This window comes from Sminthopsis crassicaudata, chromosome 4 (assembly GCF_048593235.1).
Source record: "Sminthopsis crassicaudata isolate SCR6 chromosome 4, ASM4859323v1, whole genome shotgun sequence".
Lineage (NCBI taxonomy): Eukaryota > Metazoa > Chordata > Mammalia > Dasyuromorphia > Dasyuridae > Sminthopsis > Sminthopsis crassicaudata.
The window spans coordinates 101348372-101373962 of record NC_133620.1 but is presented as its reverse complement, the minus strand read 5'-3'; the positions used below and the strand labels follow the sequence as shown (position 1 = coordinate 101373962).

Below are 25591 nucleotides of genomic sequence, written 5' to 3'. Positions count from 1 at the left end.
CTGAGCAAAAGGGAAAAACCAAGGGAGAGAATTAAAAAAAAAAAAAAACAGAAAAAAAGAAGTGAACATAGCATGTGTTGATTTATATTCAGCCTCCTTAGTTCTTTTTCTGGACACAGATGGCATTTCTATCCAAACTTTATTGGGATTACTTTGGATCACTGAACCACTGAGAAGAATCAAGTCTATCACAGTTGATCATAGCACATTCTTGCTGATATTGTGTACAATGTATTCCTGGTTCTGCTTGTTTTTGCTCAGTATCAGTTTGTGTAAATCTTTCCAGGCCTTCATCATTTTTTTACAGAACAATAATATTCCATTACCTTTACATCCATAACTTGTTCAGCCATTACCCAACTGATGGGCATCTACTCATTTTCCAATTCTTTGCTATCACAAAAAGAACCACTACAAACATTTCTGCACACGTGGGTTCTTTTCCTTCTTTTATGATTTTCTTGGGGTAGAGAGTAATGGCACTGCTGGATCAAAGAGTATACACAGTTCTATAGCCCTTTGGGCAAAATTCCAAATTGTTCTCCAGAATGGTTGGATCAGTTCACAGAGGTTCCACTTTGTATGGACTGAAGTAGATGGTCATGGAGGTCCTTTCCAACTCTCAAATTCTATGATTCTGTAAATTAAGTGGTTTGTAAAGGCTAAAATTTCAGCTAAATGTGAGTTATTAAGGGCCCTAAACATTGCCAAAGACTACTCAGAAACTTTATCTTATCCTAATTTTCACTACTAAGTGGCTCTGGTATTTGGTCCAAAGCAGTGTTACCAAGGTCTTCTCTAGATCAGGTGTAAAGGGCTAGAATTGAGCAAATGCACTTGGATAATGGAGCACATGAAACTAATTGCCAATTGGATGATTCCCTATTAACTTGTTTGAAGGTTGACCCTCCCCAGCTATTCTGTGCTGACTTGATTGGTGGGACAAAGAGGGGGAAGTGACGTGTGTGGGAGAAGTAGGGGGAGGAAGAGGAAATTGAGACGCTCTCTTTGTCTCTCTCATGGCATTGGAGGGAGGAAGGGAGATTGCTAGATTTAATCCCCTGACCTTGACCATAAAAGATCAAGAATAAAGATGTTTAGTGATCCTGACTCTGGCTGATTTCTGGGAAAACAGAGTTCCAGCATTTTGGCGCCCCATGTTGGGCGCCATTTGTAACATGCCTTCCTAGCAGTTACTATTACCAGTCTGTCCTAGGCCCAACAGAGTACCTTTGACCACTGACCTTTGCAGTGTCAACTCTATCCAGCTCACCTCCTCCGAGGCCTTCAAAGGTCTCTGGCCATGATTTCTTGAATCTATAGTTTAATAACCAGTAATAACATGCTCAAGAACAGCCACGTGTAAACTTAAAAGCCTTTATTATACCTACTCACATAATGCCCTGACTTGATGCCCTGACTTGTTAACTTCCTAGTGAACACCTGGTCTGAAGACCCACGTGTTCACTACCAAACTCCTTACCTCTCTTGGCTATCCATCAGCTTGGCTCAGCTACCTCAGGCTAGGGAGCCAGGTTAAAGAGAGCAACTGCTGTCTGCAGTGGGCTTATAAAGGACCTGTGAGGTCACACACATAGCCAACCAGCCAGAGAGCCATCACCCATTTCGAAGCTATCTCAATATGGCCAGGATCCCACCCACAGGGCAGTCCTATATCCACAGAGATTACTTCTGGGCAACTCAATCTCCTATTGCACTGTGGCCGCCCATTTAAAGGATCCTTACAACCAGGGACTAGGTGAGGCTGGATCAGAACTGAAACAGCCTCTTCCACTCTGTGTTTAGGAGGGCAGGCAGCCCACCAAGTACCCAGATTCTCCCTACTCCTTTGGGAAAGGATGGTGGAAAGGAGGATAGAATGCTATCTCATATAAATGAATGAACTAGAACAGCCTCTCCTTCACCCCAGGATTCACTGGTGGGTTAGAGGGGAAGCATCTCATTGTACTTGGCAGGCTTTAGGCTCTGATACATTAGGGATATGTCTATGGGCAAAATTGTCTGTTAGGAGGAAAGCCCTTTGTAAATCTTCAAGTGCTAGAGGTAACATGGCTTAAGGCCTTTTAGTCAGTCTTGCCTCTGACCCATACTGGCTATATGATCTTGGGCAAGTCATTTGATTTCTTACTATCCCCAACAACTCACTAAGATCCCTGAGTCAGTGATATTTCTACTGTACCATGATGAAGCTGTACCTGGAAAATTCCTCCAAGTGGTCTTAGCTTTCCACTCTCTAATCTCATTATTCTTCAATACTCTCTCACAGTCCTGAGAAATCTGAGAATGGTTAGCAGCCATAGTTCTTATCTCCCTGACCCTCTTCACTACAGTCTTGTTAGGTGGGTAACAAAAGCATTATATTTTTGAGACATAGATCTAACTATGCAATTCCCTTGCTCAAAAGCCTTGAGTGGTCCCTTCTGAAATAAAATATAAACTCTTTAGCTTGTCATTTAAAGAAGTCTGGCTCTGGAATTGGAGGCTCTCAGTTCAAATCCTGTTACCTTGGATAAGTCCCTGGGCCTTAGTTTACTCATCTACGAATTGGACTAGATGGCCTCTGAAGTTCATTCCATTTCTATACCTTGTAGCTTTATTTCACACTATTTCCTTCTCGTACTCAACTTTCCAGTCAAGCTGGACTATTTGCTTCTCTGAACTTAGCATTCCACCTCCACCTTTGTACCTTCACACAGGCTGTCTTCTTTCCCTTCTCACCCCACATTGCTGACTGGAATACATCTCCTCCCTCCTCACTTCTGCCTCTCAGAGTGCTCAACTTGGGACTGCCTCCTTCACCAGCTAGCCCTGATCCCATCATTGTCAGTGCTTTCTCCTCAAGAGATCATGTATGTATGCATTTACATGGATACATGTAAAAGTATCCCAGAAGAAATGCAAGTTTCTTAAGAGTTAAAAGCATTTCCCCTCTGTGTATTCCTAGTCGGTTTAATTATGAACCTCATTTTTGCAATCTTTTTGGAATGGTTTACCATTTCCTTCTTAAGCTCATTTTACAAATGAGGAAACAGAGGCAAATTGGAATAAGTGACTTGTCCAGAGTTACACAACTAGGAAGTGTCTGAGGCTAGATTTGAACTCAAAAATATGAGTTTTTCTAACTCCAGGACCAGCATTCTGTCCACAGCACTACTTAGCTAAGCAATTTTTCAATGGTTATTGAATTACATTGTACATTAGACATCTAAATTACCTCCATGGAGCCCCTCATCTCTCCTTTTCCTAAACTGTTGTGGGCTAAACTTGCAGAGGTGTGAGGGAACTGAGGGGAATTGGAATAGCAAATGATTATTGGGAATTGGATAAGTCACATTGACTCCATCTTGTGACTCAATCTGGAGCTAGCTCAGTTTCTTTTCTATTCAATTATGGGTCTTCAATTTCTGTGCTGTGAGAAAACTTTATTCAATTCTGGGAATTGGAAGAAAAACCTAATTATTTTGTTTGAATCTAGCTCTGTGGGGCTGGGAAGCTGAATCACCTCTACCTGCTGTTCAGAGATCCCTTAACCAAGGACCTAGACTATGCTGACCAGAAAATCAATCGGATCCAAAAGCCAAAGCAATTTCTTACAAGTTTACATCTCAAACTCCCCATGTGTCTTTTCTGAAACTTGACCCTATACTAATCAACCAGTTATTGTTTCCATGTTCCTTTGATTATTTACAAAGACTTGGAGGGACCCTTCATTTTCTGAATTCAGGGAATAGTGTCTGTCCTCCCAATTTGGAAAGTTCCTAATCTTTCCTCCAATTAGAAATCAGATTACCTAATGTTGCATTGTTTTCTTTTAGTAATTGGTCTTATTTGATGAATTGTTTTTAATGCAGGAAAGTCTCTCTCCCCTTGTATTTGGGATCCAGCCATAAGCTGAGGATATCTGTCACAGTTTCTTAGGCAAGCAATTAGTATTCATTGCTTAATAAATCAATATGCTCAGAAGCTCAAACCTTTTTTCCTCAGTCATTTGATCTTTCACCTGTCATAGATGCGAAACACATCACATAGATCCCACATCATTTCTTCTTCTTTTTTTTTTTTTCCTTTTTTGCTGAGGAGGCAATTGGGGTTAAGTGACTTGCCTAGGGCCACACAACTAGGAAATATCTAAAACCACACTTGAATTCAGGTCCTCCTGACTTTAGGGCTGGTGTTCTATCTACTGTGCCACCATTTCCGAAGCAAATCAAAATGCAAGTGGGAAATATTTAACAAAGTAAATAAAAAATAATAAAACATAGATGATCACTTGGTTTTCTAAGTCAATATGCTATTGGCAAGGATCCATATGTACAGTTTAATAGCCTAGTTTCTGTTTGAGTGTGACACTATTGGGTTACACTAATTGTAAAAGCCCCACATGCTGGAATTCACTTTCTCCAAACAAGAGGGTGGGGGAACACCCTAATTCCCCATAGGCATCATAACCATGCTCTAACAGGCCCTTCATGCCACAGGAGTCTGCCCTAGGCTTTGGACACCTGCCTGTTTAATGCCCAACAGTGAGATGAAGAGATGGCCCTGGGCAAAAAGCTCTCTCACCCATCCCCACCCTAGAGATGGACTAAGGTCTATTGTGTGCCAGCCTGGATCAGTGCCATGGCCCCTCCCAAGGGAGGCTGTATCTCTGCTAGGTTGTAAGGGTCAGAGGCTTGAAGGAGCTCAAGAAAGGAGCCAGGTCAGCTTCCTCTTCACCCTAATGGAGGCATCCCCAAATCCTAATGATCCCAAATTCAAATTTGCCCACTTTAAAGGTAGAAAGAAGATAGACATAGGGGCCATCCAAGCTATTTTATAAAAGTTCACCAAGGCCCAAAATGGGCAAATAACTGAGCTGAAATAACACAAGAGAGAATTTGAGCAAAAAAAGAAAAGAAAAGAATATGATTTAGAGTAAAAAGTACTTTAGAGCTTATCTAGAATAGTGGTTCTTAATCTGAGGTCCATGGATATATTTGAGAAGGTTCATGAATTTGGATGGGAAAAAATTATTTTCATTAACCTCTAAGTGAAATGTATTTCCTCAATTATGGGTGTCCCACAGTGGTTCATCAGACTGCCAAAAGGGGTCTGTACCACAAGAAGGGTTAAGAGTCCCTGCTGTAGATCAGTCTTCTCATTTTACAAAAGAGTAAAAAAGGAAGAGATTTCCCTAAGGTCACAAAGGTAATAAAGAATAAGGCAGGAATTTCTTTCAAACCAACATGTAGCAGGCTGAACCAAGGAATCCCAGCTGCCAACTCAGGCATCAGTTGACCAGAAATGGACAATTCCAGGCCCAAGGTGGTCAGTGGCTTGGAAGCCCGGCCCAGCCTGGATATTTCCCCTGTGCTAGGTGTATGCTCCGTTAATTCCAGATTTGCTGAGGAGACACTGACCCCCTGTCCTCTCCTCCCTCCCTTCCTCCCCAGTAGCTGGGACAGCAGCAAAGGAATTGTTTTTGAGAGTCAATGAGCAGAAACCTCCTGATCTCGAGGAGGAATGTATAAAATGTCTGTGGCAGAAAAACAGTCACCCCCCACCAGGGTCCAAGAATGCGGGCTCCCTGCTTACTGCTATCTCCTTAGGGGAGGGGAGAGAGGTGGAGGAGGTACACTGCTGAGGCAGACAGGAGTCATTCAATATCAAAAAGGGAAGAGGGACCATCTAAAATCCAACACTCTCTTTTGAAAGAGGCAATGTAATAATTGAACACAAAGCTTGGAGACGAAGATCAGAACTCTAGCATTTAAATAGATGGGTAGACAAAAATAAGCTTTGACACTCATTTACTGAGCAAGGGACCCAAGCAAGTTTCCTCCCTTCTCAGTCTCAGTTGCCTCAGCTAGAGATGTCTCTTTCAAAGAGAGTTTTTGTAGACCTTAAGAAACCATGGAAATACGAGTTATTATAATGATAGAGCATTCCAAAGTTTTGAGATAGGTAGTGATTTTCCCCAATTAGTAACAATCTTTCCTTTCCTGTAGAACAAAGTGTTTAATCTTTTGTACGTATGTATGTTGGAGACTTCAGGAAGTCTAGAGAAGCCTAGGACCCCTTTTCAAAATGATGTTTTTAAATGCATATAATAAAATAAACAGAAAGGCCTGGAGAGACTTGCATGAACTGGTACTAAGTGAAATGAGTAGAACTAGGAGAACACTGTATCCAGCAATAAGAATATGTGATAATCTCAGAAAAGGAACACTGGGAAATGAGTGTAAACTGTGAGCATTTTTTTTTCTTCCCAGATTATTTTTACCTTCCAAATACAATCTTCCTTTGCAACAACAACAACAACAACAAAATTCGGTTCTGCACATATATATTGTACCTAGGATATACTATAAGATATTTAATATGTATGGGAATGCCTGCCATCTAGGGGAGGGAAGGAGGGAAAAACTTGGAACAGAAGTGAGTGCAAGGGATAATATTAAAAAAAAAAAAATTACCTATGCATATGTACTGTCAAAAAAAAAGTTATAATTATAAAATTAAAAAAAAAAAGAATATGTGATAATCAACGCTGATGGATGTGGCTCTTTTCAACAGTGGAGGTTATTCAAGCCAATTCCAATAAACTTGTGATGGAGAGAGCCATCTACATCCAGAAAGGAGACTATAGGAACTGACTGTAGATCACAACATTTTATTTTCACTTTTTTGTTGTTGTTTGCTTGCATTTTCATTTCTTTCTCATTTTTTCCTTTTTGTTCTGATTTCTCTTATGCAGCATGATAATTGTGGAAATATGTATAGAATCGCACAAGTTTAACATATATTGTTATATAACATTTACATTTAACATAATATTAACATATTACTTGCTGTCTGAAAAAATCTAGAACACAAGGTTTTGCAAAGGTGAATGTTGAAAACTCTTTGCATATATTTTGAAAATTAAAAAAAATTATCAAAAATAAAATATAGAAATTATAAAGGAACCTAGTCTATTGAACTATAATTAGCAGCATTTAAAAAAACTTGTGGACCCCAAGTTAAGAAACCTATCTCTCCTCAAAGGTGTCAGATTCCCCACCTTCTGGTCACAAGTGGAGCACAAAACTTCTTAAGCTTTAACATGTAGCTGGGAAATGTTTAACAAAATAAATAAAAATAGATAATGTTAATTTATGGTTTTCTGTGTCAATATGCAGGAATCTGTTTCTATTTGAGTTGGACTACTATATGCCGTTATTTTTTGCCACAGTGGGGCAGGCAGGTTCCATTTTCCCCTTCTCCCACAGCAAAGCAGTTCCATCTTCCAGAAGAGAGCCCTGAGTCTGTTGTGGGTTTCCCCGTGGTATGCAAAGATGGCTTTTCTGGGTACAGAGGCATGTTAAGGTGTAGAGAGGGGCAGGAGCTGAAACGTCACTAACAGATAGCAGGGCCTTCCTGTTCAAGGCTCAGACTCCTAAAAGGAAAGGGCTCTGACCAACCGGTCCACAAGGCAATGAAGGCTGAGATATATGTAAGGAAGACCTCTGAGAAGGAAGTATCTCCAGGAAAAGTTGGGACTTTGTTTCCCTCTTGTGGCCACATCTGGATATGACTGTGAGGGCCTTTCCCCTTTCATCAACTGATTGCTCCTTTCTCTCAAATTCTCTTATTCCAAAAAAACTTTCCCAGATGGAAAAGGATAGAAAAAATATATAGGGGATAGGCTACTTCTTTGATAATGCTAATTTCTTGAAGCCCTATGATTCCAGATGATATCACCAGATAGATACTTTCTGCACAAGTCATACTTAGATCGAGGGTCAGACGGGGATTTGGGGACCATCAATCTAACCCCAGTTAGTAAATAAGTTGAATCCTTGAGAGAATAATAATTAATCACTCGAATAATAACAATGACAATAGCTCACCATTAATCTTCTTTTTTTTTTTTCCAGAACAAAGGCCCAATTTTTATTGGGTTGTTTTTTTTAAAAAATTTTCAAGTGATTGTGATTCTACACCTTCCCAGTGCATCTTCCAATTTTTAATTTTAAAGACAATAGTCAGTCCCCTTTGTGATGAGAATCCTCTGGAGAAAATTTATCTCAAAGGATAAACATGAAGGGTAGAAAGAACTTTTCCAAATTCAATTTGAGTGAATGTTATTTAATCCATGCTAGCAAAGTTTGATAAAACATTTAGTTGTCATTCCTTTTTTCTTTTTGGTGTGTAGGATAATCTCTTTACTGATTTCTCCTAGTGGGTTTGAAAAACATTGTCTGGCTATGCCACAGTTCTTAATACCAGATTGTCACCTAGAAGTAGGCAATAAATTATAAGTGTTCATGATATTTAAAGCACTGATAGGACATCTTTTGAATGTATAATAGAGTAATGTCATGGGTTAAGGTTATTTGCCCTGAAGGCAAAGAATTCCTACCCTATATGTATTTATAATTTCTTCTGTTTTAAATTTAATAGAGTTTAAGATTACATTCAACTGTCCATGGAAACTGATGACACAGTGGATGTAGCCCTAGGCTTCATTCAGGTCATGAAGTACTGAGACAAATATGGTCTCGAAAACTTTCAACAATTAATATTCTCAAAGCAATTTTCTAATTACCCTGTGAGATAGGTAGTAAAAATATCATTATTCCCATTTTATAGATGAGGAAACTGAGGCCCAGGAAAATTACTGGTAATTGTCTGCATGGAGGCAATGTTATACTATGGAAAGAATACATGATTTTGAGTTAGACTCGAATTTGAATTACCACTTCTGATATTTGCCAGTTGTGTGATGAGGAGCTATCCACTAACTTGTCTGACCCTCAGTTCCTTCTCTGTAAAATGGAGATAATTTTATTCGGACTACTGACCTCACTGGGTTATTGTGAGGAAAAGCACTTTGCAAAGATTAACCTCATCTTCATCTTTAACAGCAGTGATAGTATAGTCATAATCTTTTCCTGTGGATTCACCCATTTTACCAGAGCCGTTGACAGGGTAGGGTGCAAGAGAACATAGGGCAGTGGCTTTCATGGACACCTCCTTTACAATCAACTCAGACAACACAATATGGGTTTGAGAATTCAGGGAGGTTCTTTATTTCTCTTGAAATCCCCAGTCAAGTTCCACATGGACAGGGCTCACCCGACACTGGGAGATTCTATTGCTCATTCTCCCAGGAACCCCCTTTTCTCCTGGAAGCGCCAATGGGAAGGCATGAACTGTGAACAGCAACCATACACAACACTCCAGTGATTTAAAAAAAAAAGTACACACACACGCACACACACACATATACTAATAATAAATAGACATAAAAAATGGAGGCCGAGACTAGACTCTTTCTGCCCCATCTAGGGAGCTGGTCCCACGATAAAGGGGGTGGGTGTTGGTAACTTTGCTCCCAATTTGGACTCGGTGATCCAGAAGGCAATTGTATGAAAGTGCTACTCCTACCCAGATGGAAATCCCCAGGGTAAGACCCTGGTTCCAGGGAAAGAAGAGGAGGAAAAGATACTTGGGGGAGAGGTCCCTGGAATTCAGGATGGAAAGAGGAAATGCAGCCATAAATAAATAAATAAATAAATTGACAATACTTACAGGAGCCCCATATCTGAGGGTTGGGGCCCCTGGCTAAGTGGATGGGAATGCTGTATTTTTCTGAAAACGCCAGGTCAATGACAGCATGAAAAGGACAAACAGAAAAAAAAACAAACAAACAAAACCCAACAACACACAATTCCCAAGTGTAGTCCGTATCCTGTGCTTCACAGAGTTCAGCTCTGCAGCAGACAGGGCTGAGCCAGGCTTGGGAACCAGCTCCTCTCAGTCCCCTTTTGCCCTGCAGACATCTGGGGCCCCAGGGACCACTTTCTGGCCCTTCCAAGACCTCTCTCCTCCAATGGCCTCTCCTAGACCTCAGGGGTCTGTGAACTTCTTCCTCTCTCTCCCATTTGGTCTGCTTGTCCATCTCTGTCCTGAGCACAAATTGGAGAGAGGTCTCCAGAGTGAATTCTCTCCTGAGGGGCTCAGAGCAAAGACCTCTCCTTCCTCTCTCTTTCCATGACTCTTGAGCCCCAAAGGGCCATCTCTAGGTCAGCAGGAAGACCTTGAATGTCTTTTAAGTAATCAAATAAATATAAGCCCTGGTTTTCTTCTCCACTCTGTTATGATTCCCATATCTGTGCTGAGGGAGGGAAGCAGTCAGCTTCCGAACTACCCATTTTCCCTTGGGAGGGAGGAAACATCATCAGATATGAATGAAACACAAGGAAAAGGAAGGAAAACAACAGAGTGCAGGAATCTGGGGCGAGAGCCTGAACCAAACACACGAAAAAGTCCAGGGGGGCCAGGTCTCCCCACCAGAACAGAAGCTGCCTGGGAGCTGGGGAAGTGCTCCGGCTGGTGATTCAACTGGGCAGTAGTACGTGCTCCAGCAGGTAGCTGAGGGAGTCCCAGTGTTTCCAGAGGAGGAAGAGGATGAGGACGAGGAGGGCAGTGCTGGCGATACGGAGACGCGTCTTCATGAGCGGCGTGATGAAGTTGGCGATGGTAGAGACGAACACCAGCAGCACAGCCATCAGCGCCAGGATCACATTGATGAATTTGCCCAGCAGCGCCCGCGCGTTGGCATTCTCGACGCCCTCCAGCTGGACCACCTGCTGCTGCTGCTGCTGGAGCTCCAGCTTGGTGACCCTCGTCAAGCAGGACTCCACAGCCTCCTGGGGTGGGAAAGAGGACCAGGGTGAAGAAGGAGATCTATCTGCCCAGGAAGCTGCTCTACCATTCTAAACCCACCTTAACATATGGGGAAGGGGACAGATCCTGGCTGGAGCCCTACACTGGAAAGATTAAAATGTATAAGGTCCCAAAACATGAAGATTAACATTAACTAAGAGGTGCAAGGGATTTTAGAGAGTATCCATTCTTACTCCTTCATTGGACAGATGAGAAAACACCTGCCCAGTGAGGAGAAATAGCTTGTGGAAGAGCAAGTTAATGGCAGAGTCTCCTGACTATCAGTGCCATATTTCATCTACTTACAACTTTGATCTGGGCTGTTCCAGTTATGAATATGAGCATAAAAGTCTAAGAAAGGAGGGCGGGGGAAGGGAGTAAATTGATCCAGTCCTAATCAGAAGAGCTCTATAATCAGCCCAGAGTGCTCCTTGTGGCAAGGCTGAGAAGGCGGCTTGGCAAGGGCCAGTATCTATTTGCAAGGCAATATACAGACTGCCTGGAGATGAGCATTATAATAGACCAGCACTTGTGTAGCTCTTACTGTGTCCATGGGGTCTATCTGCTATGCCTGTGTTATCCCTCATTCTATCTCACCAATATTGGCAGAATTTTTTCTTTCTTTCTTGCATTTTCTTTCTTTCTATCCTCCTATCTTCTCCAACTCAGCAAAGACAAGAAGTCTACCCTACTGTTATCACCAGTCCTTACAGGAGGAAAAAACCATTCTCAGGACCATCCCTGGACTGACTTGACTTGACATAGTCCAACCCCCACAGACCTGGATGTCTCGAGCCCTCTCATAGGACTGGTAAGCCACTTTTTCCTCCATGCTGGCCAGCTCCTGCTTCAGATTGGTCATCTCGTTCTGGTGTAGCTCCGTCAGGTCGTTCAACTGCTCCTCTAGGCGCTCATACCTGGTGGAGGAACAGGGAGTGACAGTCCACCTGCTGCTATAGGTCCAATGCCTCCCCCTCTTTCCCTGTCTAGTTTTCATTCATTCATTCATTCATTCATTCATTCATTCATTCATTCATTCATTCATTTATTCATTCATGTTAAACAGACATTCCATGAGCTCCTACTCTGAATACAGGGCAACAAAAGCAGAGGGAAAGGGAAGAATAGAAACATAAACGGGAAATCTATGGTCTCCAGAAGTTTATAATCTAGCTGAGGAGACAAGATAACTTATATAAAAAGTTAACCAACAAGAAAGGCAACAGATGGTAATACTGTATTCACCAATTTTTTTTGGTTACTTTTTTTCCTCTCATGGTTTTTCCCTTTTGTTCTGACTTCTCTTTTACAACATGACTAATATGGAAATAGGTTTGTTTTTTTTTTTTTTAAACTGGGATGCATCCTAACCAGGAGAGTGTTAGGGACAACAGGATCTGAGAGGCAAGCACAGAACTTACAGAATAACAACTCATATATTTACATAATAATAATTGCTGGCTTTTATCAGGGCAAGGTTTGCAAAGTACTTTATGGTAACTCATTTGGTCCTTACAACTAATAATAGTAATAATGATAGCTAACAATAAAAAGCAATTTACAGATATTTCATTTTATCCTCACTGCAACCCTGGGAAGTAGGTGCTATGATTATCCTCATTTTATTTGGGCAATCTGAGGCATTCAGAGGTTAAAGGACTTGCCCAGGATGGCATAATAATTGTCTGAGGCAGTATTCAAACTCAGGTTTTTCTGACACTAAGTTGAGAGCTCTATGAGTTAGTGAGCTCTTATTTCTACTATATATCAAACAACTATCATACAGCATGTATTAGTACTGCAATGTTCATAGAAGACTTGTTTAAATTCATAATTCTATTGTCTCCCTTCTGCTAGTTATCACTAACGTATCCTGTCAATAATTTGTCTCTAGCCACTTACATGTTGTCTCTGCTGACTTTCTGCCTTCCTTTGTATCTTCGGGACTTAACCCAGGGCTCGGAACACACAGTAGGAACTTAGTAAATATTTCTTGATTGACTGGTTGAGAGGAAATGGCTTTGAAAAGTGTCAAATGCCAAATAAAACATGAACTATCACTATGACAACAACAATGACGCCATCTCCACTACTATCACCCCTCCTCCTATGTAGGGGAGAGAAAGCAGCCCCAGTTGGTTTTGGCTGGGTATCAGAAATGCTAACCTAGACTGGTTCTATTCTTCATTTTCCTCTCCCTGTAATGTCCAAAGGCCTTTTGCTTGCTTGGCCCAAGCTGTGCTTGTTATTTTAAGGATATTCATAGACTTGTAGAATTTAGGAGCCTGAAAATCCTTTAGAAGCCAACAAATCCATCCCTTTGGTTTGCAGAATAGGAAAGTGAAGTCCATGGAAGGAAAATGATTTGTCTAAGGTTACTCAGCTGTTTAAAGGTCCAGCGGGGACTAGGACCCTGAACTCCTGACTTCCAATCCACTATTTTTTCCATGATACTGCTGCTACCTTTCCTCATCCCTCCAGCTCATAAAATCATAGAATGTTAAAGTTAGAAGGAATCTAATCCAGTCTCCTTGTTATACAGGTAGGAAAATTGAGGTTCAGGCAGGTGAAGTCATTAACTTATGTCCTATAGCTATTTAGGCCTGGGGATAAAACTAAGGCCTCCTCACAATCTTCCTGTTTTATCTTGCTGTCCATAGACATACATAAAATACATAGTTATGTAGAATATGATAAAAATAGATATTTTATGTATGTTTATATGTATACATATGGTATGTAAGTGCATGTATACACACACACTGTTGTTCAGTTATATCTGATTCTTCATGACCCTGTGGAACAATATTGTCCGTAGGTTTTTCTTGGCAGACATACTGGAGTGGGTTGCCATTTCCTTCTCCAGTGATTTAAGGCAAACAGGGTTATATGACTTGTCCAGAATCACACAGCTAATAAATATTTGAGGGCACATTTGAACTCAGGTCTTCCTGACCCCAGGCCCAGTGCTCTGTCTGCTAAACCACTTAGTTACTTCCTACACATATACACACGTGTGTATACATAGTGTATGTACACATAGACAGATATGTGTGTAGGCATATACACAAAGACAGATAAACATATACATATATGTGTATGTGTGTAAAATCACCTAAGGTCATCCTAATATACCCTTATGCTTTTAGGTAGCCCCAAAGTATTCCATGATCTTCCTAGATCCCTCTTCCATTCTCACCTCATAGAGAGAGATTTAAGCGTTAAGTATGAAGAGAGAAAAATCCAAATTTGCAGGAACAACCTGAGTGATCTTGGAGTCTCTTACCTATAGCGTTCCTCCTGTAGGCACTGGGTCATGTAAGTGTAGTCTCGCTGTAGCTGAGCTTTCAGGTCCTCCATGGAGTCTTCCATGTGGGACTGGCCTTCCTTGATCTCCCGCAGCTCTTCCAGAAGAGTATCTAGGTTGTTGGGGTGACTGTACAGGGTGTTGGATTTGGGGCTCCCTAGCCCCCCGCCAGCCCCCGCCCCAGAGTTACTGCCCGCGCCGGCTGAGCTGGCACTGGCACTGGAACACTCATCGTCACTTCCGTACTTGGGACTGGACACCAGGGTAGCACTGCCGCTCAAAGCCCTGGCTGCCTCCTCTGGGTGACCATCCTCAAGTGGGTCCTTCAAGTGGGCGATGTTGTCCGCGCTGCCGAACTTGTTACGGATGAGGCTGGCGAACTCCCGGGGCTTGGACACCACGGCCGTGTGGGTCACCTGGGAGAGCCCCGAGAGGCTTCCCTTCACGCCCTCCACCACGCCACCCCCAAAGCCACTGATGCCCGCCCGCATGTTGGCGCCCACATCTTTCAGGCCCTGCTGCATGTCCCTCAGGACATCTTTGGGCTGCCGCGAGGGTCCGTTCTGCTCGATCTCCTTCAGTCTCCGGTGGTAATGCTCGAGCTTCTTGTGCAGCTGGGCGATGGTCTGGGCAGACTTCTGGTTCTTCTTCTCAAACACCTGTTTGATGCGAGACACCTGCTGCTTGTCTGCATTGTTGGCCAGCTTCAAATACTCGGCCACATTGTCATCCCGGGCTTCCTGCTCAATCTTGATCTGCTCAGTGATCTTGAGAATCTTCTGGTGCAGGTGTTCAATGGCGGCCTTGGTCCGGTGGGGATCTGGGGTCCCTTCGGGCACATCCAGGCTGATGGGGCCGTCTGACTCACCATGGCCGGGGCCCCCAGGAAGAGTGATGAGGTCACCCTTTTCTGCCTGGAGATGACAGGAAAAAAAGGAAAGAGATTACTGAAATAGATTGGGGATGATGGGGTTGATTCTTGGTTCTGTTTCTTAAGAAAACTATGCGACTTTTACTTAATTGGTCCTTTTGTAGTTTTTGTCTTTTTAAATAAATTAATTTATTATTATTATTATTATTTTGCTGAGGCAATTGGGGTTAAGTGACTTGCCCAGGGTCACACAGTCAGGAAGTGTTAAGTGTCTGAGACCAGATTTGAACTCGGGTCCTCCTGAATTCAGGGCTGGTGCTCTATCCACTGCGCCACCTAGCTGCTCCTTAATTTAATTTTTATTCTGAATTTACCAAACAACAAATAAAATAGGGGTTTCCATGTGGAAATATATGACAGGAAAATAGATTATATCTAAAACTGCAGATCACTATTATGTGAGGCAATTAGAATTAAATGACTTGTCCAGGATCACACCGCTAGTAAATGTCAAATATCTGAGGCCACATTTGAACTCAGGTCCTCTTGAATTCTAGGGCTGATGCTCCATCTACTGTACCATCTGGCTGCTTCTCACTTTGCCATTCTAAAATAAACTTTTTACTGATTTTTTTTTGTTCTTACAATTTTCCCTTATATCTTCTTCCTCTCCTCTCCAGAAAACCATCTCTTATAACAAAGACTCAATTTTTTCAAAGTATATACAACAAAGCATATACTTTTAAACTATATAACAAGTTTAGTCTGTAGTTTTCAAAGCTGTCGAACTTATTTCCTTATTCCTGGCCTTCCTTTTATTCTCCTCTCTGTGTTTCCTTCCTTCCTTCCTTCCTTCCTTTTTCTTTCTTTCTTTCTTTCTTTCTTTCTTTCTTTCTTTCTTTCTTTCTTTCTTTCTTTCTTTCTTTCTTTCTTTCTTTCTTTCTTTCTTTCTTTCTTTCTTTCTTTCTTTCTTTCTTTCTTTCTTTCTTTCTTTCTTTCTTTCTTTTTCTTTTATTTCTTTCTTTCTTCCATTTTCCTTCCTTCCTTTTTCTATCAAATCCCTATTCCTTCATCACATTCCAACCCACATCCTACATAGAAAAAAAAACCCTAACTTGTTCACAACAATGCATAATCAAACAAAACAAACGACACATGGTCTTTTGGGACCTTGATTTCCCCACCTCTAAATAAAATATGCACTGAAAACTTCTGGGGGAAAGACAAACATCCTTTATTTTGGTACATATATTAAATAAGTTCAGCTCTTTGTTGGAGAATTATAAAGATGATGTTGAACTTATTCCAGTCCTCCATTCCAATATCCACAGGAAAGTCCTGCCCTCCCCAGACTCAGGCTCCTTCTGTCCCCACCAAGCTCCCAGCTGCTGGGTCTGTAGTGCCCCCTGAAACACTCTGGAGTATGGGTGATGTTACCTTCCATCTTTCATGGGGAGTCACCAATATCTTCCGCTTCATGGTGGTGGGAGTATCCAAACCCCTCCCTCTTTCCCCTAGGCTTTGGGAAGAATTCAGATAGATACCTAGCCAGCTGGCTAGAACCCACCAAGAACCAAAGCTGAAAGGAGTGACTCACAGGCCACACAGGATAAGTCAGGTGAGAGGTTCCTGACCACTCTGAGGACCTGAAGGAGTCAGCTTCCCAAGGGAGGCAGTTGAACTGAGGAAAAATGATAGACACTGTTCCTTTCCCCTCCCAGAAACAGCAGAGTTCTACACAGAACACCAGTGTCACTCAGCCACAAGGAAAGAGAACAAAGAAAAAAGCAAGAAAAAGAGACAGGGGGAAAATCACAGGCGAATGGAAAAAAGAATGAGGGAAAAAAAAGAAAGGACACATAAGAGGGAGGAAAAAAAATACCACCATCCAAAAGACACAAAGAACAGAAAAACCAGGAGACTTTTCAGAATGATACCAAACTTCTAGGCTGCCTAGTTCAGCCTGTTAGGAGGATCTGGGGTATCTTATCACAAGCAACAACGGAAGCAGAAGGAAATGGCTCAACTTGGGTATTTTTATGCACAGCACACCCTACGTATATTGCCTAGTCAGCTGCGTTCTTCTTTGTGTTTGTGTTGGGGGGAGGGAATAAAGTGAACGAGATAATGGGGTGAAAGCTAAGAAAAGCCCCATTTCACACCCTGTGACAGGAAATAGATCCATTCCAATTAAATGCAGAAGCCACTAGACCTGATTTCCACCAAGGTGAGAATTATTGGACAACTTGGCTTTGTCAATGTCCTAAGATGAAAGACCTTAGAAATTCCAAGGCTGGAAATCAATTGGCTTTTCTAGTCCTGATCCCTTTAGTCTTTGATGAATTTGCCATTAATTTTCTACTCCACCTTGTTCAGGTCACTAATTCTCTCCAAAAAGACCCTAAATCCAAGCCTTTTCCTTCATACTATTTCTTTTGGTCTTTGCTCTTTCTCATACTTTCTTCTATATAGACTTTCATGCATATATATTTATACTTTCATATATATATGTATGAAAGTCTCTCTCTCTATATATACATATACATACATATATATACATATACATACATATATATATATATAAATATAATATAGTTTTTGCTCCTCAGAATCTCAGGTTGCTCATTAGCAGGAGACAGAATTTTTCCTTAGTCCCTTTAATTTGAAATGAAAAGATCTGAGTTCAAAGAGTGGCTTTGGAAAAGCTTCACCTCTACGTTGTTGTCATTCAGTCATTTTCAGCTGTGTCCAACTCTTTGTGACCTCATTTGAAACAAGAGACTGAAGTATTTTGCCATTTCCTTCTCCAATTCATTTTACAGTAGGTTATGTCACATAACCTGTAAGTATCTGAGGTCAAATTTGAACACAGAAAGAGAAGTCTTCCTGACTCCTAGTCTAACACTCTATCTATTGTAACAGCTAGCTGCCTTTCACCTCTATAAAATGGGGTTAATACCAATTTATCCTACCTTTCTCACATGGCTGTTTTGAGACTGGTCATTAATGGATAAGCATTTGCTAAACAGCTATTATGTGCCAGGCACTGTGTTAAGAGCTTATGTTCTTTTTTTTTTTTTTTTTTTTTTAAGTCTTTTATTTAGGTTGGGAAACATATAATCTTTGGCATTAATAAATCCACATAACAAGAATAAATTAATAGCTAGCGTTTATATAGCATTATTAGATTCCAAAGTACTTTACAAATATTATTCCATTTGATCCTCACCATCACCCTGAAATGTTATTAGTACCCCATTTTTTTGCTAACAGATGTTAAATGACTTGCCTAGAATCACACAGAAAGGATTTTCAGCAGAATCAGATCTTCCTCACTGTAAGCGCAGAGCCCTAACTGCTTACTATGTCACCTAGCTCTTACATTGTTTCTGAAGAAACAACATATACATATATGCACATATGGATTTACATTTATATTTACAAGTGAAATACAAGAAAATAAGTTAGATTTTATCCATATCATATCCATTATGTAAAGCCATACACAATGCTATGTCATCTCTTAATATTCTCAACAATAACTCTTTTCCCTTTCTAGTGGGCAGATAAGTAGTACAGTGGACCTGGAATTTGTAAGATTTGAGCTTAGGTACTCAGTAGTTGTATGACCATGGATTGCTGTCTGCCTCAGTTTCCTCATCTGTAAAATGGGAATGATAATAGCACCTAACTCCTTGGTTTGTTGTGAGGATCAAATAAGATAACATTTGGGTTTTTTTTGGTATTTTTTTTAACGATAGCTTTTTTATTTTTCTAAATACATGCAAAGATAGTTTTGAACATTCACCCTTGCAAAACCTTGTGTTCCAAATTTTTCTCCCTCCTTCCCCCCATCCCCTAGATAGCAAGTAATCCAATATAGGTTAAACAGGTGCGATTCTTCTAAACATATTTCCCTATTTATCATGCCGTGCAAGAAAAATCGGATCAAAAGGGGGGAAAATGAGAAAGAATAAAACAAATCAACAACAACAAAAAAAGTGAAAATACCATCCTGTCATCCACATAACATTTGAGATAACATTTGTAAAGCACACAGTAGGTGATACATAAATACTTGTTTCCTTTCATTCACTAATCCATTTTAATCACTGAATTTTAGAGCTGAAAGGAACCTTGGGTTAACTCCCCATTTCACTAATAAGGGAGCATAGGTTCTTGAGGCAAAGCAGCTTGTTATTGGTAGAGTTGGGTGTTTTCCAACACCTAGTTCTGTGTTCTTTCCTTCATCCTATAATTAGGAGACCTGGTCTTGCCAAGTAACTAATCTTGAGCAAGCTACTTAATAGTGTCAGGTCCTCAGTTTTCATTGTCCTGAAAATGGGGGAAAAGTCCTTCAGATCTTACAGGGTTGCTGTGAAGACCAAGTGACAATCTGTCTTGTACTAGTGCCTGATAATTGCAATGAGAGTATGTTCATTAATAAAAAGACAAGGCTCCAAGTTTGGCCCATGTCCACCCTAACAATGCATTGTCTTCCTTTGTTATTTATGGGTCAGACAGAAGCTACTCTCAGCAGCTAGGCTGAAGGAACAGAAGGATGAAAATCTATACAAGCCACATTAATGAGATGGTAAGCTCCTTGGGGGCAGGGGTTCTTTTGCCTCTTTTTGTATCCCCAGCACTTAGTAAAATTCCTAGCCCATAGTAGGTGTGCTTGATTGATTTGATTGATTGGTAGATGATTGGAACTCAAAATAAAGCCTTGAGTCACCAATCTGATTTTCTGTGCAGCCTTTTCTTTCCCAGGGGGATAACCTAGCCCCAGGTAGGTTAGCAAATGGACCCAGAATGGGTACAAAAAAAGTAGATTGACCAAAAACCATGGTCAATGCTACTAATTCTGATTCAGGCAATGAATTGTATTTTAGACAGGATAAAACTAAAACCTCACCTCCTCCCCAGCACTGATTTGCTGTGCGCCTGGTGCCCTTAAGGTCTTCATTCATAAAAGAGCCCCTACCCTTGCAGCTATTTCCCTTGGAGGAGGATATCAATGTGGACATAGAAAATGGCATGAAAAACTCCTACAAGCATTATGATTGCCCACTGCCATAGTCAGCATTTTGTTCTTCTTGAGTTACTATTCTAAGTGCCCTGGAAGCAGAGGAAGGAACAGCTGGGAGCTGGGAGGGGGGGAGGCCCAAAACTATCCTTAATGAGCAACAAAACCCTCAAAGGTGGAAAAAAATTATTCCCTTCTGGTCCAGGAACTAGACTATTATTGCTGGCTGGGGCCTTTGATTTCTGAACCTGGTTCTATCTGTTGGGCTTCCTTGCTCTTATGAGCTTATTTACCTAAGAATGGGAGACTAGAAGGGCTCCTAAAAGTCAATTAGTCCCAATTTCCTGACTTTAAAGAGGAGAAAACAGATACTTAGAGATGTAAATAACAGTGCGTTGTCCAAGATTAATAAATGGCAAAGCTGGAATTCACACCCATACTCTTTCCATTTTCCAAGCTGTGTAATGGGTTTAGCCTTCTTCTGTAATTTACACATCTGATATAAAACAAGAAAAAATAAGGGCATTCAACTTCGCCTTCACTTTCTAATTTTCTTTCTTTTGCCCTCATTAGAGAAGAGTATACTAAAATCAAAGATGTAGAGCAAGAAGAGATCTCAGAAGGTCTCTATCAACTCTCTTTTCTCTCCCTCAAAAAAATTGATTTTATTTTCATTTCCCTCCCTTCCCCAACCATTGAAAAGACAAGAAATACAAAAGACATTGCAAATATGAAGGCATGCAAAATGAAAGTCCATATTAACCATATTTTAAAAAAGAAAACAAAAGAGGAAACAATGCTTCAAGAGTGCCTAAGTTTTTCCACAGTTGGTTGTCTTTATCAATATTGTGCTACTATGTAAACTATTCTCCAGGTTTTGTTCACTACCACTCATCTTATGAAGGAGGAAACTGAAGCTGGGGGTAGGTTAAGAGATTTGCTTAAGGTCATACTGGGAATTAAGTGTTAGAAACAGAATTTGGACATAGGTCTTTTGTCTTCTGAGTTAATGCCCTTCCCTACCATCTTTCCTCCCCTACTAGAATTATAAAATGTTATGATTGTGACTGACCTTGGGGCTCAACCCAACCTAATTTTATAGACATAAAATTTCAAAAAGATTAAAGAGCTTGCTTAAAATCCAATAGCTATTAGAAGCATTGCTAATTAATGGTTAATCGATAAAGCAGTATCATTGAGGGCAAGGACTCTTTTGCCTCTTTTTGCACCCCGAGCTTGGCACAGTGCCCAGCACATAGCAGATGCTTAATAAGTGCTTATTACTTGATTTATCAATTGATAAAAGTAGTCAATACAGAATAAGAACCCCGTTCTCCTGTCTCCTTCTTAAAAACCTTCCTGTAAGTCTTAGTAGCATCAGAAATCCCTTTTTAAGACATGTTTACCTGATCATCCGATCCTAAACTGGCTTGTAAGCAGGTAAGTGACCAGTCCAGAAGGATCCCTCAGTGGCCCTCTCCCTGGCTGCCTCCCTAGATGCCATCCTGTAGCCATCTTTGGGGTGTGCTAGGACACAACCATATTGGGCTTTCATGAGGGAGAGATAGGGAGGGGAAACGTTCTATAGAAGCCAGCAGAATTGTATCCTGCCAATATGTGAGGTGACACAGAAATTGCAAAAAGGGGAGAGTGAATTGCCTTTCTACCCAGGTTACTTTTACTTTCTGAATCCAATTCTTAACGTGCAACAAGAAATTCGGTTTTACACACATATGTTGTATCTAGGATATACTGTAGCACATGTAACATGTATGGGATTGCCTGTCATCTAGGGGAAGGGGTAGAAGGAGGGAGGGGAAAATTCAGAACAGAAGTGAGTGCAAGGGATAATGCTGCAAAAAAATTACCTGTGCATATGTACTGTCAAAAAAATATAATTATAAAATTAATTTTTAAAAAAGGGGGAGAGTGACAACCGAGCAACATCCCTGCTTAAGGGAGGATCCTCCAGTTAGAAGGTAACCAGTTGTAATACAACAACAATAGCTAACATTTTTTAGGTTTTGCAAAGGGCTTTACATAGTTACCTCATCTGAACTCTGGGAGGTGAGTGCTGCAATTATCAACTCCATTTTACACATGGGGAAACTAAGGCAAAGAGAGATTTAATTGACTCGCTCAGAGTCACACATCTAGTATCTGAGGCATGATTGGAACTCTGGTCTGCCTGATTCCAAGTTCAGCACACTATTCACTGCCTGGTGGCCTAGGCAGATGGGGTGACAGCCGTACCTTTGGTGAGTAGGAGGGGAGAGTCCTAAATTAAAAAAAAATCACAGAAGCTGACAGATCCTCCCCCACCATCCACTCCAACCCTTCCCAGGTGCACACAGTTCCACCCATGCCCATCAGGAGCTCTCAGGCAATATGTCACTAATTCCATTAGTCACTGCTATACTGAGCACACTGGTGAGCAGGAAGCAGGGAAAGCAGCTTTAGAAACACAGATACAGAGCCTATCCTAGCTTCCTTACCCAGGGCTAAGTTATTCTCAAAACTCAAGGGTTCCAGTCTTCCACAGACCCAGACATTGATCCCTTTTCCATACTCAAGGCAAATGGACTACCTGAACTTCAGAATCTGGAAGAGGGAACATTTTAGAGTTCTAGAGAATGAAGAAGATTGCTGATCCTCTAACCAGAAGCCCACCCCTCTGCTCAGGGTCTCCTACCTCCATCCCAGAGGGAGTCCAGAGAACCACTGGCTGTGCCTGGCTAAGCTCGAAGAGAATGTGAACAAGCCAGTGTTCAGCTGCAAGCCTTGTAGCACTGCCAACAGCTCCTCTCCCAGGATGGGCAAGAGGGAGGGAGGCTGGGCTGAGGACAGCACTAGGCAATTGTTTCTAAACTTTTCAGTCGCAGACACAGGAAGGGGGGAGATGGAGGAGAGGGAGAGAGCAATGAGAAGGGAAAGAGTGGGGGCAGGGAGGAAAAAAAAAACAAGGGAAAGGGAGAAGGAATGAGGAAGGGAAAAGACAGGCAAGGAATAGGATGAAGGAAAAGTGGGGAGAAGAAAGAAGGGGAGGAAGGGAAAAGAAAAGGGAAAAGAATTGTAGAGGATGAGAAAGAAAGAGTAGAAGGAAAGGAAAAGAAGAAAAGGAAAAAAAGAGGGAGAAGAAAGGACAAGGAAAGAAAGGAAGAAAACAAAGAAGGAGAATAGAGAAACGAAGGGAGGAGACAGGGAAACAAAGAAAGATGTAGAAGAAAGCAATGAGCTGCACACTAAGACAAAGCAAGAGTTGAGAAAATATGAAGAGGAAAAGAGACAGATGGAAAGGGTGACGAAATAAGTCAGTGAGGCAGTGAGAGGAGAAAGACAAGTATTTGGCAAAGCTGAAACCTTGTTGGGGGTGGGGAGAGGAAGAGCCTCCATAATAAAGACAACCCTAGAGAAATAAAAGCTGCACTTTGATGGCTGATGGTTTGGAGCAGCCCTCTCTCCAAAGCCAGTGTGATACAGAGAAAAGGTCACTACACTGGGCAGGAGCCAAGTATACAATTTTGGAAAAGAATTGAGAGAACTGAGTTCTGGACCTGACATTATTCATTTATGTGATCTTGGACAAGTCACATTACTTTTCTAAGTTCAGTCTCCTCATCTGTAAAATGGGGATAATAATATTTTCACTAGTTGAGCAAAGTGCTCAAGTAATGATAATGATTATAAATTATAGATTCTATCATCCAGAAGCTGGAAGAAACACGAGCAACAAACATTTTCCAATTCAAATCCCTAATATATGCTCAAGATTAGGAGCTCCCAGGCCCCTCTGATGCTTTATAGATGATCACCAGGGTTTTGGAAGTAAACCTCCCCACCTCCCCCACTGCCACAAACACCTGGGCACACACATTTGCAAAATCATCCTCTTCTACCTCCTCCAATTAGCACACACACACTCAATAGGCAGCTCAGCTCTCTGCATGAATTTTGGAAATAAATCCCACCAAATGCCTGTACCCAGCTGTCAGCCCCCATATCTGGAATTGTCTCTATTGATACGATGCATTTCCCTTTATCAGCACTCCTTTCCTCTTCCCCAGTCCAATCCAAGTGCTATTGCACAAGGGATAATGATCAGGCCCCTGGGAGATGCAGAGTGAGCAATGACCCTTGTTGGACAACTCCCACCTGCTAAACAGGCAGGCTCCTAGAGCCAAACTCTTGGGTACCTCAGTCCAATGTCTGGCTGCTGACAGAAGAAAGCCATCTGGATCATGGATCATTTTTTTTAAAATCCTACTTCCTATCCACCATGAGAACTTATTTACCACCACACTCCTGCTTACAGTCTTCATTTAGAGAGAAAATGTTCCTTTCAAGGGTTCCTAATTTATAAATCTGACAAGACTCTTCTCCCAGCCCCTGTGCCTTCCTCTAGCTATGACACTGAAGCAGGCTTCTGGGAAGGCTAATGGTATCCTTTGGTGAAGGACTGAGCTATTGGAATGAACATAATTTGAGTGATGTCTAGTCATAGTGCCTCTAGGACCAAGCCTTGCACACAGTAGGCATTTAACCAATATTTGCTTGAAATTAAATAAATTAATAGTAATCCATCTAAGGCACAAGAAATGCTCTAACATCACACGGTGGAGCAGCCTTCTTCTACATGCTTTTTTCTAAGGGGGGCTGTGACCTACCCAGTTCAGATCATTTATGAAAATGGGTGACCACCCAATACATTCAGTGCTGAAAAGAACTTAAGAAACCATAGAATCCAATGCTCTTGTTTTCTAGATGAGGAAACTAAGTTTAAGAGGTTAAATAATGTGCCCTGGTTCATTCTACTAGGAGACAGAATTTGAACTCAGATCTTGATGAGTTTAAGCCCAGGATTCTATCCACTGTACCCCCTGTCTCCTTTTAAGGACAGGGTTTCTTCCAAGAAGCACTATAAAAACAGAAGAGGCACTCTGCCTGTTAGGAACTGTCAGACCTGCATACCAGCCCGCCAGTGGGCCCTTTCAGAAACTCGCACTTTTCCTCCAGGCCCTGCCTCCTAAGCTGTGGTCCGTTTTCTGACACTACCCTAGCCCCGTCCAGTTGACATGCCATCCTTCATAGTGTGTTTTAGACACTAAAATGCCCTTCAAGCTTGTATGAACTGATGGGAGCAGAACCAGCAGAACCATTTATACAATGACCCAACATTTTGAAGGATGACAACTTTGAAATACTTAAGAACATTGATTGAAACAAAAATAATGAAAATAAATTCTGTTCAATGTAATGACCAATCTCAGCTCCAGAAGACTTTTTGAAGCGCACTTCTTACTCCTTGCTAAAGAGAAGTTAAGGATAAACCATTATTCTCAGACACAACCAGTATAACGCAAATTTGTTTGACTTGACTATGTTTAGTTGTTATAAGGGAGAACTTTTATTGGGGGGGAGAATAGGTAGAGGCACCTAGTGACATCAAAAAAAGAAGAAAAGAATCATTGAAACATTTTTTTTAAATACAAAGAGGAAAAAGGCAGCTAGAACATAGTAGAGAGAGTATCTAGCTCTGAAGTCAGGAGGAGCTGAGCACAAATCCAGCCTCAAACACTTAACATTTACTAGCTGTGTGACCTGGGCAAGTCCCTTAACCCCAAAAGCCTCACAAAAAACAACACAAAAACAAAAAATATATATACAGAAGAGAGAA

The 25591-nt window shown here is 41.3% G+C and overlaps 1 protein-coding gene across 2 annotated transcripts in view; it reads right to left on the bottom strand.

Moving 5' to 3' along the window:
- Window positions 1-9046: 9046 nt before the first annotated feature.
- The window catches only part of TMCC2 (transmembrane and coiled-coil domain family 2), a 71747-nt gene continuing 55202 nt past the window's right edge, over window positions 9047-25591 (bottom strand). For both annotated transcript variants that reach the window (XM_074308946.1, XM_074308947.1), the window contains 3 exons: window positions 14000-14934; window positions 11495-11630; window positions 9047-10697 (listed from right to left, as the gene is read on the bottom strand). In XM_074308946.1, the coding sequence (XP_074165047.1) occupies window positions 10386-10697; window positions 11495-11630; window positions 14000-14934 (1383 nt within the window). In that variant the 3' untranslated portion in view covers window positions 9047-10385. The remainder of the gene's footprint in view (window positions 10698-11494; window positions 11631-13999; window positions 14935-25591) is intronic.